This window comes from Telopea speciosissima, chromosome 7 (assembly GCF_018873765.1).
Source record: "Telopea speciosissima isolate NSW1024214 ecotype Mountain lineage chromosome 7, Tspe_v1, whole genome shotgun sequence".
NCBI classification, from domain to species: Eukaryota; Viridiplantae; Streptophyta; class Magnoliopsida; order Proteales; family Proteaceae; genus Telopea; species Telopea speciosissima.
This window is the reverse complement of record NC_057922.1, coordinates 57,878,701-57,896,628: the sequence shown is the minus strand read 5'-3', so window position 1 is coordinate 57,896,628 and position 17,928 is coordinate 57,878,701. Positions and strand designations below refer to the sequence as shown.

The window sequence follows — 17,928 nt, the reverse complement described above, 5'->3', positions numbered from 1 at the left end:
ATCTTAATATGTAAAACATTGCTAAAAACTAAAAGTGCGGTAAACTATTCATTTGTTTTTATGCCCAAAAAAAATATTTTTTCATTCAGAGCGATTTTGACAACATTCACACACACCAAATTAAGTTTGATCGATACATAACTCCTTCAATATAAATCAGATTTAAGAAATCTTGGATTTGTTGGAAAGCTTTATTTTAAATGGTATTAGAAATAAATAAGTGTATGTCCTGGTTTCTTGCATTGTGTCTGTTCTGCATTCTAGCATAAGTGTCTATATACCAAGGTTTACATAAATAGGTGTCTGTATACCAAGGCTTCCCACCGAGATGACCGAGACCACTGAGATCTCAGCAAGATCTCGAGATCATGGCCGAGGCATTGTAACTTTCCATTTCACCTTCAATCTTGTCTCGGGTTTTTAAAAAAACCTAGGTAATCGCCGGGATCTCGGCGAGTTCTTGAACTTTGTCGCCAACTACTGTACCCTCTCACCACCACACCTCTGTCTGACGCGACCTACGTCGTCATGCCGCGACCAACGTCGCCGTGTCGCTCCACTTTGCCAACCCTCTTTACCTGTGAAGTCGCGACAACCTATCGACACGTCGTTGTCCACCGCGACCCACAACTCGTCGTGCCTCCACCACCAGTGCTGCCGCCGCGACCCACAGGTCGTCGCGCCATGTCTCCACTGGCCCTCTCTCTCTCTGTTGCTGCCACGACCCAGGTTGTCGCGCCCTTTCCTCCGTCGGGCCCTCTCTATCAGTGCTGCCCCCGAGACACTAGGTAACCCTGCTCTTCATCCGCTGGCTTTCTTAGCCCGGCATCGTCCCCACTGCAACCCTAAGGTCATTGTGCCTCCACCACCGGCTCCTCCAGACACCAGCGCTGCCATTGCAACCTGTCCGTCGTCATGCTTGCCTCCGCCGGCCCTCTCTCTACTTAGTGTCGTCATTACCGCGACTCACCAATTGTCGTGCTCCTCTAGCCGCAACTCGTTCCCTCCTCGCTGCTCCTTTTTCGATTGAAGGGTAGTCTTCCTACCTTGTCGATACCATGATTGAAGAGAACACCAGTGTTACCTCCACAGGTACTATTCCAACGCTACCTTTTCGACATTCTAGCACCTCCACTAGGCATTCTAACACTCTCCAACCAGGCCCCATCAAGCTGAATGGCCAGAATTATCTCACATGGTCTCGTGCCTGTATTCTCACTCTTCGAGGACATAACTATGCTGGGCTTATTACAAAAGATACTCCCAAGCCTACAGATCCTGCTACAGCTACTACATGGTCCTCTAATGAATCTTTGGTAATGTCCTTCCTGATTAATTCCATGGACCCTTCTGTTAGTCCCAACTTCGTCCTCTTTAACTCTACCAAGGACCTATGAGATGCAGTCCGCCAGACCTTTTCGCTGGCAGGAAATTATACTCAAATTTATAAGATTCATCGACAAGTCCGCAATACTTCTCAAAAGGAGCTATCTCTCACTGCATATTACAATGCTCTAACTACACTTTGGCAGCAATTGGACTTCTATCATCTCGTTCCCATTATCCACCCTGAGGATGCTGGTACTTTCTAGAAGGAGAGGGAGATGGAACATATGTATGATTTTCTGACTGGTCTTAACCCAGAGTATGACCAAGTTTGAGTGCAAATATTAGGGTGTGAGACATTCCCTACTCTCCTTCAGGCTTACAACCTAAGTCTGAGGAACATCGTTGAACTGTTATGATGCCTCCACTGTTCCGGTCAAGTCTACTCTGCTCACCATGCCACCAACATCTCTTCCCATGGATTCCTCGAAGGCTCCTGCATGTGACCTGGTGAAATGTGATTATTGTGGTCAGCCCCGTCATACACGGGAAACTTGTTGGAAGCTCCATGGGCACCCCAAGGGTGGACGCAACCCTAAACCAAACAATACTCGATCCCAGGCTTATCTCTCTGAAGAATCCGACATCAGTCCTACTCCTGCCACGACACCTTTTTCTGCGGATCAAATGGCCGCTATCCAAAAAATGGTGACACGACTGACTACTAGTCCTTCTCCTTCCCCTGTTTCAAACCTTGCCCAATCAACTAATTTTCATGTTTCTTCTACGAGCCTTTTCTGGTTAATTAACTCTGGCGCTACTAACCATATGACTAGTGACTCAACAATTTTCCGTATCTATTCTCCTTGCTCTGACTAGGATAAGGTACGTGTTGCCAATGGGTCTATGTCATCCATCTCGAGTAAAGGTTCCGTTTCTTGTAGTTCCCAACTTTTTCTTTCCTCAGTTTTGCATGCCCCGAAATTGTATGCCATCTTTTATCTATTTTTCGTTTAACCAATGAATTAAATTGTTCTATTCACTTCTGTTCTACCCATTGCTTGTTTCAAGTTCTGGTGACGAAACCAACAATTGGGTATGGTCGGGTCCATGGTGGTCTGTATTATTTGGATTCTCCACCAGCTGTCCCAGTACCATCTTCTGCTCAAACCCTCCATTCTGATAGTGCTTTGACAAAGCTTCGTCACTGGCATCGACGTTTAGGACACCCTTCATGTCATATTTTACATTCTATGTTTCCTGAGTCAGTTAGAATTTGTGGTTTAGAACAATTAAATTGTGATGTGTGTGAATTTGCTAAAGACACGAGAAACTCGTACCCTATTAGTGATAGTAAAAGTGATGTTGCTTTTCAATTATTCATTCTGATATATGGGGTCCCTATAGGACTGTTGATCGCAATGGTTTTCGTTGGTTCATTACTTTTATTGATAATTGCACATGCCTCACATGGGTTTATCTTCTCCATCACAAAACTGATGCTTTTTCTCGTTTTCAATCTTTTCATATCACGCTTCGTACACAATTTAATACCACAATTAGAGTGTTTTGCAATGATAATGGTACGGAATATGTCGATCATGTTTATCAAGAATATCTCTCCTCCCATGGCATACTCTCCCAGACTTTCTATGTTAGGACACTAGAACAAAATGGCATCCCTGAAAGGAAGAATCATCATCTCCTGGATGTGATCCGTGCTTTAATGTTCCCCACTAGTGTTCCCAAAACCTATTGGGGAAATGCTGTTCTTACTGCTGCCTATCTTATAAATAGGGTTCCCTCTGGTGTTTTTAACTTTAAGACACCCCTCTCCTTCCTTCTACACCCTACCATTGCCTCTTCCCTTTCCCCACCCCTCAAAATATTTGGGTATGTTTTCTTTGCACATAATTCCTCTCCTTCTTGATCCAAGTTGGATCTTCATGCTCTTCAACACACTTTCCTTGGTTATTCAGCCTCTCAAAAGGGTTACAAATGTTATCACCCTCCTCACCATCAGCCCGTCACCATGGATCTTAACCATATTTCACGACATCGCTTCAGGGGAGAGTCTTGAGGAAGAGTTGGTGACAGGACCCGCTTCCCCTATTGTTGTTGACAATAATTTTCTGGAGCCAGTTTGGGAAATTTCTGGTCGGGGGAGTCTACAATTGATAGTAACAGCAATACGGATGAGACTGTTCCTACTCCTTTGAAAATGAGAACCTATACTCGGAGTAGATCCAAGAAACAAAGTACCATGAAAAACTCACCATTGCCCATTGTGGCGCCTCCACCAGATTGTGCGTTCCTACACACAACATCCCATTTCCCATTTTGTCTCGTATGAATCTTTATCACCCTCCCATAGTCCTTTGTTTCTTCTTTGTCTTCTGTGTCTATCCCACAAGATTGGAAAGAAACCATTAAAGATCCGAAGTGGAAGACTGCCATGGTAGAGGAAATGCAGGCATTGGACAAAAATGGTACCTAGGATCTGGTGCCTCGTCTTGAGGGAAAGAAATTGGTTGGATGTAAACGGGTGTTCACAGTCAAGCAAAGGGCATATGGTACTGTTGAGAGATACAAGGCACGTCTGGTTGCAAAGGGCTTCACCCAAACCTATGGGATCGACTACCAAGAAACCTTTGCCCCTGTAGCAAAGATGAATTCGGTGAGGGCATTACTGTTTTGGGCTGCAAATTTGGGTTGAAATCTCCAACAATTGGATGTCAAAAATGAATTCCTGAATGGGGATCTTGAAGAAGTTTATATGGACCCACCTTCTGGATTTTCTTTTCCCTCTGCTTTTGGCCGTGTTTGCAAGATGAAGAAATCTCTATATTGTCTCAAGCAATCTCCCAAGGCCTGGTTTGGCCGTTCCCTGAAAGCTATGCAGAAGTTTGGATATAGACAAAGTCAGGCTGATCACACCTTGTTTATGAAAAGAAGTAGAAACCAGATCACAGCCCTCATCTTGTATGTCGATGGTATCGCAATCACAGGGAATAGTGATGCTGAAATTTCCCATCTAAAATCCCTACTTGTGAAGGAGTTTGAAACTTAAAATTTGGGATCTCTTCGGTACTTTCTCGGGATTGAAGTTGCACAGTCAGACAAGGGCATTTTCATCTCCCAACGGAAATATGTCTTAGACCTCCTTTCATAAACTGGCATGTTAGGGTGTAAGCCTGCAGATTCTCCTATTGAGGTTAATCAACAATGTAGTAATATGGGTGACCCGATTGACAGAGAGCAACAAGGTACTAAAACTCGGGTCTCAGTACCAACTCGGCCCCTGGAAAAACCGAGTCGAGTCTAGATCTCGCTAAGTTGGTGCATTTTTTCTTCTTCGACTCAAAGCCTCAACTCGGTGGGTTTTAGACCTAGTTTGGGTCTGAAACTTGGTATTCAGTCTATTTAGGCCATTTAAACACAATGACACTATCAAATTTTGCAAAAACAAAGTCCAAATCTGAGTTTCAATTCGGACCATAGATTGGTAGGCGATGACGTACTAAAATACCCTACTCTACACATAATTTAGTAATAGAAAGCAAGCAAAACATTCAATTAATAGCTAAACAACTTAAATAAGAATTAGAAATGTTAAAGTGATACATCAAACTGTTTAACAGTGTTACAACTATCATCACATAAAATGACTTTGAATCAAGTATTCAGTCTCCGCTAGTGTCACATAGTCTTCTCATGACATAGTGTTGCGGTAATGTTGCATATAGTGCTCCACAGCAAGCAAATAAGAGTTTTGTCGAGTTAGGTAAGTAAATACATAGTAGATGGGCAATTTCCATGGGTCAACTCGAGATCTCGCCGAGATATGTCAAGTTATGTCGAGTTAGGTAAGTAAATACACAGTAAAAGGGTCATTACCATGGGTCAACCCGAGATCTCGACTTGAGATCCGAGATCTTGGCGAGATATTGCACTTTTATGTACCGTATGCCATCTCGTCTCGGTTTCTTAGAAAACCGAGACGAGAGCCGAGATCTCGCCGAGTCGAGACGAGTTTTAGAAGTATGGAGAGCAGTACCAAAGACTTGTTGGACAGCTGATCTACTAGTCTCATACCAGACCCAATATTGCCTATGTTGTTGGCATCGTCAATAGATTTCTCCATGATCCCAAGACATATCTTGATGCACTGCAGGGTATATTGAGATATTTAAAATCTGCCCCTAGAAAGGGAATTCTCTTTAACAATGGAACTTAAAACTGGAAATATTAACAAATGCCGATTAGGCCGGATCCATTGATGATAGACGATCCAATTCTGGTTATTGTTCTTTTCTTGGAGAAAATATTGTCACATGGCGTAGCAAAAAACAATCAGTCGTCTCCCACTCCAGTGCAGAAGCTGAATTTCGTGCTATGGCACAAGGGATTTGTGAACTCGTGGCTCATGGGATTATTGAGTGATTTGGGAATTGTCGCTGAAGATCCTATGCAACTCTGCTGTGACAACAAGGCTGCCATCAATATTGCTCATGACCATGTCTAGTATGACATGACAAAACATGTAGAGACTGACAGAAATTAGCTGATGTCTTCACTAAGGGCTTACATTGTAAGGTGTTCCACCCACTAGTCTCCAGGTTGGGCATATTTGATATATTTGCATCAACTTGAGGGGGAGTGTCGAGAACCGTGGGATTGGAATAATTTCAAGACATTATTATTCTCCAACTTTGGCTCTGAACTACAGAGCAAGAAAGGGATTAGTCTATCACAACGGAAATGTGTTCAATCTTTTGTGTGAAAGTGGTATGCTTGCTCCTAAACCAATTGAAGTTGGAAACAAAGATCAAAGGTAAGAGAGAAGACAAGAAGAAAGAAAGAGGAAGAGAGAAGTCGGTGAGAGAGAGAGAGGAGAGAAAGAATGAGTGCAAACTGTGGAGGTGGAGAAGTGATCTCCCTCCCCTATATTGATTTACTAACTTAAGATTAGAGAAATTACATCCATCTCCCTAGGGAGGTAAAAGGTAAAAAAACATAAAAGAACATAAAGGCACAATACAAGGAAACTAACCAGATAATAACCCATGCCCAAAGTACCCTTATTACATAAAAACTCTAGCAGTTGATACACTTGTGGATCCACATCAAAAGTTTGGAACAAATGATGGTGAATATTTTGTAATACATAGCGGTACAAGAGGTTAGTTAGGAAGGTTATTTATCTAATTGTTACTAGACCGGACAATTCCTTTGTTGTGGGTGTTAATAATCAATTTATGCAATCGCCAAAAATAATTTCACTGGGCGTCTGGCCGGCGGCTTGTCATATCCTAAGATACCTAAAGGGGGGGGTTCCTAGAAAGGAGCTCATTTATCGTCAACATCAGAATGTTGATCTTTTAGTATGACACGAGGTCTACCACAAGTTATTGTACATTAATTGGTGGTAATCTTGGCTAAATCCAATGCTGAGACTGAGTATAAAGCTATGGCTCATACTGCAGCTGAGTTAATGTGGTCGAAGTCTCTACTTCTAGAGTTGGGTTTTCCTATTACTCAACCTATGAAGATGTTTTGTGATAGTCAAGCCGCTATCTATATCGCCAATAACCCGGTGTTTCATGAAAGGACCAAACATATTGAGATTGACTGACACTTTGTGAAGGATACAATTATGAAGAAGCTGATTGTTACTCCATTCGCTTCATCTGTGGACCAGTTAGCTGATATGTTTACCAAGTCCCTTTTTGGCCTTGCTTACTGGAACTGTTGTTCCAAGCTGGGCATGGGAGATTTGTATGCTCTAGCTTAAGGGGGAGTATTAAATAGTGATCCTATAGGAGTCATGGACCCCTATTGGACCCATTCTTGTTGGCGGTAGAGGAGTTAGGAGTCTAGTCACGATAGGGGGGTTGTCCCTATCACGACTAGAGTGTTTAGTTAATTTTGCTTTTTGGTCTTTTTCTTGTTTCCTTGTTAGACTAGGTTTCCTTATTAGACTGTACTTCTATTTCTTGCTGTAATTCAATATTATAAATAAAGAAAGAATAAAAGCAAGTGATAGAACACACACTAAATCTATCACTGGTTCAGTCTTCCTCTTATCTTCTTTCTCTCTTCTTCCCTCTCGTCTTCTCTTCTCTCCTTCTTACTGCTGTTAGTACTGATTATATAAATTTAATATCGTCACAAATTACTACAGGTTAGTTGCATTTTCATAATTTGATTGCTTTAACCTCTAGAACATACTTTTACTAGGCCAAAACTTGACGAATGAGATGGGAGCAGGATAGTCTATAACATGGACCTACTCATTTCTACCATTATCTGCCACATGGCATCTTTCGGTCTTTGCTTTCATCAACCATTTGTGAAAATAAATTTTTCCCATAGCAGATAAGAGGATAAGATAGAAGAAAAAAATGGAACACCACAAAACAGGGCAAAAGAGACACAAAGAAGAATTGAAAAACCAAATACAGTTTCGAACTGCAGAAACAAAGGAACAACCCCCCCCCCCAAACCACCCTTAAACATATAGAACTTTACATACCACAAAACAGGGGCAAAAAAGAATTGAAAAACCAAATACAGTCACGTATTGCATCTACTAAGGAAGAAAATGGACCACCCAACACAGGGGCAACAAGAAACAAAGAAGAAATGAGAAACCAAATACAGTTTCCAATTGCAGAAACAAAGGAACAACCCCCCCCCCCACCCAAAAAAAAAAAAACCACCCTTAAACAGATAGAACTTTACATAGCACAAAATGACCAACCCCTTCCCACCCACCCAAGGAACAATATTAAATACAACAAAAGAAAAGACGGCATGAAAATTATTTTCTCACATCCCCCACATCAACTTATTATAATATTGTAGCCACCCATCCCCCAATCATCGAGATCAAATTCGTTCCTCACTCCATAAACCCATAACTTACAAATTCCTCCCAACCTCCACTGATTTTGAAACAGACTTCTTCCTGAACCAAATTTGTTGCTGGTTCTTGACAATTACTTATAATGTAATAAGCTCTTGTAATAGATAAATTTCTTCCCACAATCAGCATTATTTATAAGTTAACATGTCATATGTTACGAGAAGATATATTCAAATAAAATAAGTGCTTTACCAGTTGAGCGGAGACCTAAATAGGCAAAAGAGGAAAGAAGTGGCCTGGAGCACCAGATTAAAATTTATAGTCCCAACGTCCCACAATGACCATCCTCTTTGGAAAAAACAATTATAAAGAACTGTTATGGCATTAAAGACAATATTTCCATTAAGAGAGTTGAGAATCCTCTTTCCTTTATTTTTCAAATTTTGAGAGGTGGTAATAAGTGACTAGGGTTATGCCATGAACATTCCAAGAATCCATAATTTGATTTGGGCAGTAGAGATACAATTTTGGACAAACCTAATGAAAAAAAGACCAATCTTTGCAGAGGGAAAAAGTAAATGGTCTAAGGAAAGGACCTGGGAAGTGGACAAGTGGGAGCTCTAGGCCAAAGTTTTGTTTCAGGCACCTATGCCCCTCACTTGCGCTTACCCAGGCATAAATAGAATTGCTTCACAGCTTTGTAGAAGGAAGGGGAGCTGGGAGTTCTAGGCCAAAGTTTGGTTTCAGGCACCTTGGCCCCCATCACTTACACAGGCATTTTAATAAAATTGCTTCAGACCTTTGCAGACGTTTTAAGAGATGCAAGAAAAATCTACAATGAACAACAATCCCTTCAAATAATTCAAGAAGTAACCGTGCAAATTCTTATTGACCTAGAGACCAGGTAAATTCAGAACAGGTATATAGAGGACAAAATGTTTAATCATTATCTTCAAACACAGGTAATGTCAAAAAAAAAAGTACACAAACTGCCACAGCTATATAGATAAAGAAAACTTTTAAATGTAGACAAAAGCTTGAATATGCATAAGCTGAATGTAGAATAATAAACCCTGGCTTGCATTGATGGTTGTTTTGAAATTATTTGTTGACACTCATGAAAAGAACAAAAGGATAAGCTGGAACTAACCATTCAAACCTGACTTGACAATAAAAGCAATTTAAAAAAAATACCCACCAAAGAAACGGTAGTGGCGCAGACCAACAAAAATTCCTTCTTCTGCAATTTTTTTGTAAATAGACGTGCAAGAACTGATAGTTGAAACATTTCTGTTTGCTTCCTCTTCAGAAAACTTGACCAGCAGTACATTATCATCACCTAAGACCTTCTGAAGATGAGTTCTCCGTTTATCATAATATGGGCCCTGAACAATCACAAAGGGTTTACCATTTGACCAAAGAAATGGCTTCATTCATAAAAAGAGAGTTGAACAGAAAAATTGATCTCTCCAACATTCAACAGGTAAAACGAAAAACACAAACCATACACTACACCAACAACAACAAAAAAACTCAGCCTTGTCCCAACTTAATGGGGTTGTGATGTAGATCCTAGCCCCATGCATGGGCTGACAAACAATCGAACCAGTCCAGCCAAGACCAGTCAGCTCGAGCCTAACCAGTCCCTAACTTCGGGACAGAATTGGACCAGCCAATTTGTCTTCATCAAGCCATTCCCTTAGCAGCTTCTACCAGCTTCTAAGCGACTTCTCATCAGCAGCTTCTCAGCAACAGCTTGTAAGCAGCTTGTAAGCAACAGCTTCTCATCAGCAGCTTCTCAGCAAGTATCTACTACTATTTTCTTGGCTAGGCCCTCACTATATATAGAGGCCTTATTGTAATTTTTTGGGAGAATAGAATGAATGAAACAAATGAAGCATGCTTTTGCAAACCATTGTCCTGAGAAAGGCTGAGAGATCAACTGAGAAAGTTGAGGGTGAGAGGCCCACCGCTGAGAAAGCCCTCTATCCCCATTACCCTTCTATCCCTCCATCTTCTCTTCTATCTTCTGTTTTAATTGTTGATTTGTTCCCTTAATCTGAAGTTTATTGATTGAGATCAAGATCCTGCCAGGGGTTAGATCATTCATGATTTAACCTTACATTAGGTCGGCTACATGAATCCAAACAAAACAAAACAGAGGTAAAAAGAATGATGGGAAATGAAATGAGAAGTGGAAAATGACAAATGCAAGAAGGAAAATGAAAGTAAGAGGATAGAGGCACAGCCAACAAGTTAGGAGAATCTCAACTAAACAGGGTCTGCTACATGGATCCTTGCCCTCCAATAAGCTCTATTCGAGGTCATACTTGGCACAAGACCTAGACTATGCATGTCCTTCCTCACAGCTTCTCCTATGGTCATTTGAGGCCTACCCCTAGCTCATTTAGCTCCTTCAATCGAAATCATATCACTCCTCCTTACTGCGGCGTCCCTAAGCCTTTGTTGAACATGACCATACCACCTCAACTGACTCTCTCAAAGCTTGTCACTGATCGGGGCAACTCCCAAGTCAGCTCTAATACGTTCATTCCTTACTTTATCCTTCCTAGTTTTTCTGCATATCCATCTTAACATCCTGATCTCAGCTACACATAGCTTTCCAATAAGACACTTCTTAACTGCCCAACATTCTGCCCCATACATGATACATCATAGTCAGTCGTACAATAGTCGTATTGTGGGTACCGCGGTCTGAATCGGTTTCGGGGTCCCTTTGAGACAAGGGGTTGATTTATTGTTGAGATTCATTATTAAAATGGGGATTTGGAATCATGCCACATATATATTAAAATAAAAGGAGTCGCCGCCCAAAAATAAAAGGAGTCGCCACCTAGGATTTGGGCCTAGGACTCAATGAGTATTAGCCCTATCCAGAGTGAATGGCAAGGGCTACCTGATTCCATATGGTAGAGAGTCCAGGTAAGTGGTCAAGTTACGAGAATGGGAAGGCGTTAGCACCCCATCTCGCCTAGTTAAACCAGTCTTTCTACTAGATACTTGATTTTGAATATTCTCCCATAATGATATGTCCTATACCAACATGTAAGGCTCACGCGGTTATATGCTGACTAGCCAACGTGAAATTTGCCAAAACGAAATCACTAACTTATTAAAAAGGAGTCTAATAAGACCTCGCAAATTCCCTTGGAGTTGCACTACCTTTTATGTAGAGAATAATGTTGAAATAGAATGAGGAGCGCCGCTATTGGTTATCAATTATAAACCACTAAAGAAAGTCTTAAAATGGATTTGGTATCCTCTCCCAAATAAAAGGAATCTTCTTAATAGATTGCATGCAGCCCCTGTCTTCTCAAAATTTGATATGAAATCTAGATATTGGCATATTCAAATTACAGAAGAAAATAAATAGAAGACTGCTTTTGTCGTCCCCTTCGAACAATATGAATGGCATGTCATGCCATTTGGACTAAAAAATGCCCCTTCTGAATTTCAGAATATTATGAATCAAATTTTTAATCCATATTCTCAATTTATTATAGTATACGTTGATGTGCTTATATATTCTAATTCACAAGAGTAGCGCAACAAGAGGGCTCTAGATGTGGGCGACATAGGCCGCAGGAATGGCAGCAACAGAAAACACCATGGTGGCAGTGGCGGCAGGCAGTGGTTGATGGTGGTGGATGGTGGTCAGTGGTCAGAGATGGTTAGCATGGTGCGACATGCATGATCACATGTTCAGTCAACCATGTTGAACCAAGAGGCCGAAGCCTCGGTGGCGGCGGTAGTGGCTGCAGTGGTGGTGAGTACCTTTTTGTAAAAAAAAAAACAAAAAGAAAAAAGAAGATTCGCTCTAATACCAAGTTGAGAAGAGAGAATAGGAGAGAATAGATTGATTTGTCAAGAACACAAAGGCCACCACTTTATTTATAATTAGAGATCATTACAATAAAGGAAATAAAATCCTAGCCAAATCATATGTGCAACATGTGCAAAATGAACCCGGACACTTTAATATATCTGGGTCCGGGTCACAGGTCAATGGGTCATCCTTCAAAATATATATATGACCCGCGGGTCATCCTTCAACAATATATATATAATTCAAATTATAGAGCATAAGTGGAAGAGTAAAATAATAAAAACTTACATAGATCCCCGGGGAGAATTTCCCATTGTTATTAAGTGAAGCCTGGAGGGTCACATCTAGAGCATCTTTATTGTTGATTTGGTTTGAAGTATGAACAAGAGGTCCAAGCAAACAATGGCTCTCAAGCTCAAGTTGCAGTGTTTAAAAATTTACATGTATCAAGGCTGTTTCTTCACTTTTTCTCTACAAGAGGCAATAGTTGTGGGTACCCCACCATCCGACGAGGCTTTAACTCTTTATCCTTCCATCTTCCACTTCCTCTTTATTTCCTCCCAATTTCTTCTTTCTTCCCATCCTTCCTCATGGTCGTGTCAACCAGGTGTATCCATGTCAAACACATGTTAACAAAGGGAATTTACGCTAGAAGTCATGCCAGAAAAATAACAAGAAACCACTCTGAATTGTCTCGCCGGTATTCCTGTCTATGTGCATGTTTGTGGGTGTATGTGTTTGCCTATCTGCATGCTTGTGTATTGTGTGTATGAGGTCAAGTCTAACCCCTGGTAAAACACACAAAAGGTAAATTTCTTGTTGTTACAATATCAAAATCTGTGAAGAAGAAGAAGAGAACATACAGAGAGAGAGAGGGGGGGTGAGCTAGAACACGATCGGAATTGAATGTTCTCTACCGTGGTCGACTAGTCTAGCCCCTTATATTATATTGAGTCATCAACTCTTAGTAGGAAACCTACTAAGAGTCTAATAAAGATGAATAATTTAAAGAAAATAACAACTAATCTAATCAACTCAACACTACCCTACTTATCCCACGGTACACCACTTTAATACTTCCCCCTCAAGCTGGAGTTAATATATATATATTAACTCCGCATAGAAGGCATAAAACCGATAACCATGAGTCAAATAAAACCGATAACCATGTTGAAGATATAATTTTTTGGTATTCCTATCTTTGATTTGATCAACAAAATTAAAAAATTCTTCATTCCTAGACTTGTGTGTATCATGTTAATGGATTTGGATTCTTCGAATTCGTCACAATCATCACAAAATATTCCTTGACTACAAGTGCAAGGGGAGATTTGTTCTTCAGTGTTTGATTCTATTTGATTAATTTCGTTGTCTTCAGACTCAGTTTCTAAGTCGGATCTGATTTCTTCTAAATCAGCTAAGAGTTGGATTTTGGTATCATCAGGCATAATTAGAGAATTTATCTTTTTGGCAAGTCTGCAGTATTTGGCAATGTGTCCTGGTTTACCACAATTGTAACATCCAGGCTTTTGGGTGGATTTTGGTTTTTGGAATGATTTTTTGTAAGAATTTTGTCATGTTATTCTTTTATTATCCAATTCTTTCCCTGGTATTTGTTTTCTATTATAAAATCTATTCCTAGTGTTTCTATTATTCAGAGGATTCAAAGTAAAATGGTGGGACAAGTGTGACCTCAGTAAATGCACCAAAGAAGCTCTCATCAAAGCCTTAACCACACTCAAAACCAAACCCCAAATAACTCTATCCGACAAGTCCAGTGACAATAAACCCCTTCAACTTAAAGCGAAGCAAGCTGAAATTGAAGCCCAACTTATAGAATTGGACACTGAGGAAGGTGATGATGATGATGAACGATCAAGTATTGGATCCATTACCCCTCATCTTCATGAAGGCCAATTTGCCCAAGATCCAGATGATGGGCTAGACTTTCTTAGCCAACAGTTCTCCTCCTCCTCTGCAAGATCTACTAGAAGATCCATGGGCCAAACATCAAGAAAGACCCTTGATAAGCCCAAGGGCTAGTTTCCAAGCCCTAATGTTGGAAAATCGTCAGCCCATCATCTGAGGGGTAATATATATATATATATATCAAAATGCTCCAGCTTGGAAAAATAAAAAAAAAGAACTAGTCTTGAACATATATAGCAGTGGTAGACGCCAGTGAGCACCGAGAGAACTTCATTCTGGTAGCAATACCAACTCAAACACACCAATCAGCAGCAGCAACAGTAGAGAAAAAACTTCGTAACGAATAAATCTAGACAGCAACGAGCAAAATAAGCGGTAGAGAATATCAGCCGCAAACCAAAATATCATATCAGCAACAGTAACATCATAAAACCCTTCTCAAAGAAGGCGAGTAGTAATCTTCACAAAGAAGATGGATAAAAATGCAAATTAGGACGTTGTAAACCACTGTAAAAGTGTAACATAAGTTGCTACAAAAGCACTGATAAAAGTATAGCATAGGCTGTGAACCACAAACAAAAGTGTTGCATATGTTGCCATGAACCACTGATAAAGGTGCAGCATAGGTTTCTGCAAACCACTGATAACAGCATAAGGTAGCTGTGAACCACAAGTAACAACATAAGATTGCTAGGAACCACGTAAAAGATCTTGTTGCTGAAAAACCACAAGTAACCATCTACACAAGAAAATATGTTGCTGATGACTAGAGAAAATGAAACAAACTGATAATAATAATAATCTTCAAATATTAGATGATAACTCCAATCTCCCCCCCACGTGTAGCACTGACAAAGGAGGGTCTGAAACGAACCAAGAGAAAAGAAGAGAATAGAGAAGACACAAACAACTATCAAAAATACCTGGGCAGAAACAAAGTCCATCGCAGGGAGCACAGATCAGCATGCGTCATTAATAAAATCCTTGTTTTCTATATTTTATCAACAAGGAATACGCATCTTAACAAAACAGAGGGCAGCAGTGGAAGAGAGGAGAAACAATATCTGATGGAATTTTTTTTATTTCTTTTTGTTCTTCATCGCTCTGATAGACGGATACATGTTACAAAATCAAATATAGTAAACCAGAATCAATAAAGACGAAAAGAGAACAAAGAAAGAGAGAGAGAGAGAGAGGGTGAGCTAGAACACTGCAGTAATTGAATGCTCTCTATCGTGGTCTAGCCCTTTACTAATATTATATTAAGTCATCAACTCTTAATAGGAAACCTACTAAGAGTCTTACAATAGAGATGAATAACTAAAAGGAAACCCAAAAAAAGGAAATAACAACTAATCTAATCAACTCAACACTACCCCACTTATCCCACAGTAGTACGGTACACCACTTGCACTTGTATCACACACAGTGTTTCCGAGGCATAGCTTGCCAGCTTGGTGACTGGTGGCTAAATGGTGCTAGATGTCAACAAACGAATCAAGGTATAACCTGGAGGTTGCCTAGGGTTCTAGGCAATTCACCTACTCTGACAAGCAATAGACTCTGTATAAGTGTTGGCTAGGTGCCAATATAGACACCAGCCTAGCAATTTGTTTAGAAAATATGACTTCAGATGGCATCCTATTACATATAAATGCACAAATGATTGGATACATGCCACAATGCACAAGGCAACCAGCGAGGCTACCAGCCAATGGCCAACGCCAAGAGTCACATGAGCATTCTAAGCTTAAAAATGAGGACGAAAAATCTTTAAAATGAAGTCCATATAAAGCTTTGGGGTTGCTGGTAAACAGTCTACAAGACAGAAGGGGTCCGCAGGAGCCACGGGTAAACCATGTGGCCTGTGCCCAGACTTGAACCAAATCCCACCTTCACTTTGCAGTACTTGAATCATGAAACAGCCCTTGCAGCCTACCAAAAGTAAATAAGCCCAAGGGTTAGGAGAGCAGAGGAAAGAAAAGGTTTGTCTTTCAGAGTAGGAGCATCATTCCACATATCCATGTGTACCAATCAAGGCATCTCCACCTAGAAGGCAATAGAAACTCTAAACCAAAGTTGTCACGATGTCTAGGCAAACCAAGGAACTGGAGACGGCCTGGACAGTGGACACAAGGTAACGCCAACAAGACGACCAAGCCGATCAAAATGCCCACCTGGGCGACCAAGGTGACACTAGTTGTCAAGGCGCCCCGATACCAAGGCGGTCACCTAAGCGATGCCTTGACAACTATGCTCTAAACAAGTTCAGCAATATGCAATGTCCATAACGGTAGTTGAAAAACATGAAAACATCATAGCAGTCACCAACGACAAAAAGTACTGAAGCACCAGACCATTGCATGTGAAACATAATCCAGAATTTTTTTTTAAAAAAACGAATTAAAAAAAATCGTAAAAAGCAATAGTAACTATGGCAAACAATAGTTAAGCAAAGACAGTTGTATTTTCGAATCTTCAGGAGATTTGTGCTATACATAATGATACTGTAGAGACAGGGTGGCACCCAGAACCAAATTGTTGAAAGTGATGCACCATTGAGACCAAAGCTTGTAGGCAAACACAAAGATAAAATGAATAGAGAAAAGAAGCACAAACTACTACCTCTACATGCAAAATGGAGGGAAAGAAATTCAAACCTTAAAGCTGTAATTCCCTTTTGAATCAACCAGACAATAATACAAGAATGCTCCTCCATGGTCTAAATCAAAATTCTGCACAAGAAAAGTTGAGAATAGTCAATGAACAACTTAGATGTAAGTGACTGTAAAAGTTGCAAGGACTTCAGGTGCACCTAATAAACTCACTCTCTTCAAGCTACCATAGTGTATCATCATGCATTTACCAAATGTCTAAAGTTACAGCTATGATACAAAAAACCCTAAATGTAAAGTACACAACCCAAGATGACACTTTCCATACACATAGTACGAGGCTTTGTTGCCAAGGTTCCATTCAGCAATTACAATTTACAAAGACATACAAAGGCCCATAATACATAAAACTTTATCAGAAACATAATTTTAATATATAGCAGTTTTAGAAGAATGGTAACGACTTCAAGTAATTAATTGAGTCTGCAAGTGCATTTCCAATAATAGAACTCGAAAAAATTACAAGCAATGAAATATTTCAGCAAGGATGGCCACAAATATAATCATGATGAAGTTTCCTTTATTTGGCCCATACATTCTTACCGTAGAGCCTTCGTAATTTTGCCGCATCAAATAGGAGATGACAAGAATCAGATAAAAAGTGAGTGTAGAACCCTAAGACGCACCTTTCTCCTGTCTTTCTCCTCGATACAACGTAGACCAATACTTTGCCAAACGTCGGACTCAAATCTAGCATTTGGGGAGTTCTTGAATTTATGAATGTCCTCAGCTTGGATCACAGCTTCCAGCCTCACCCTGAGAGAAAACAACCCAACATTTCATTAATTTCACCGTGAATTGTACATAGAAAGGTGGGTCAACATTGAACTTACTTTCCAGCATAACTTAAAATTAAGAAGGCCTTCTTGAACCCAAGTTCGTCCAACGCCATTGAATAGGAACGAGGAAGTCGTGCTGACGTGCTTGGTCCCCACAGACTCAACACAGCCCGTGATGTCTGACATCTCGTGTCCCCTTAGCCAACAGAAAACACTCGATCAAAAGAGAATAAAAGCTGAAATCAACTAGAAACAGTAAAACGCAGGGATCACAGAATCCATTGGGAAATTCTTTGTTAACATATTTAGAACTATAGTAGTGAAACGCAAATATTGAGCAAACTGCTAAAAGTCGTCAATGAACAGGCACAGAAAGAATAATATTTCTCAATTCTGCCCAAACTAACATTAAAAATGCAAATACAGAGACACCATGATAGTGTTTCAAAACTAAAATCTTCCAGAGATTCGGGATAAACTAAGGTCGAGATAAAAACTCGATTC

At 40.4% G+C, this 17,928-nt stretch overlaps 1 protein-coding gene across 1 annotated transcript in view; it reads right to left on the bottom strand.

Annotated features, from left to right (window-relative positions):
- LOC122670062 (probable RNA-dependent RNA polymerase 5) overlaps positions 1 to 17,600 on the bottom strand; it is a 105,372-nt gene extending 87,772 nt beyond the window's left edge. The window contains exons 1-4 of the mRNA XM_043867015.1: positions 17,479 to 17,600; positions 17,272 to 17,401; positions 16,631 to 16,705; positions 9,393 to 9,579 (exon numbers count right to left, since the gene is read on the bottom strand). Coding sequence (XP_043722950.1) covers positions 9,393 to 9,579; positions 16,631 to 16,705; positions 17,272 to 17,401; positions 17,479 to 17,537 — 451 coding nt within the window. The 5' untranslated portion in view covers positions 17,538 to 17,600. The remainder of the gene's footprint in view (positions 1 to 9,392; positions 9,580 to 16,630; positions 16,706 to 17,271; positions 17,402 to 17,478) is intronic.
- Positions 17,601 to 17,928: the final 328 nt, after the last annotated feature.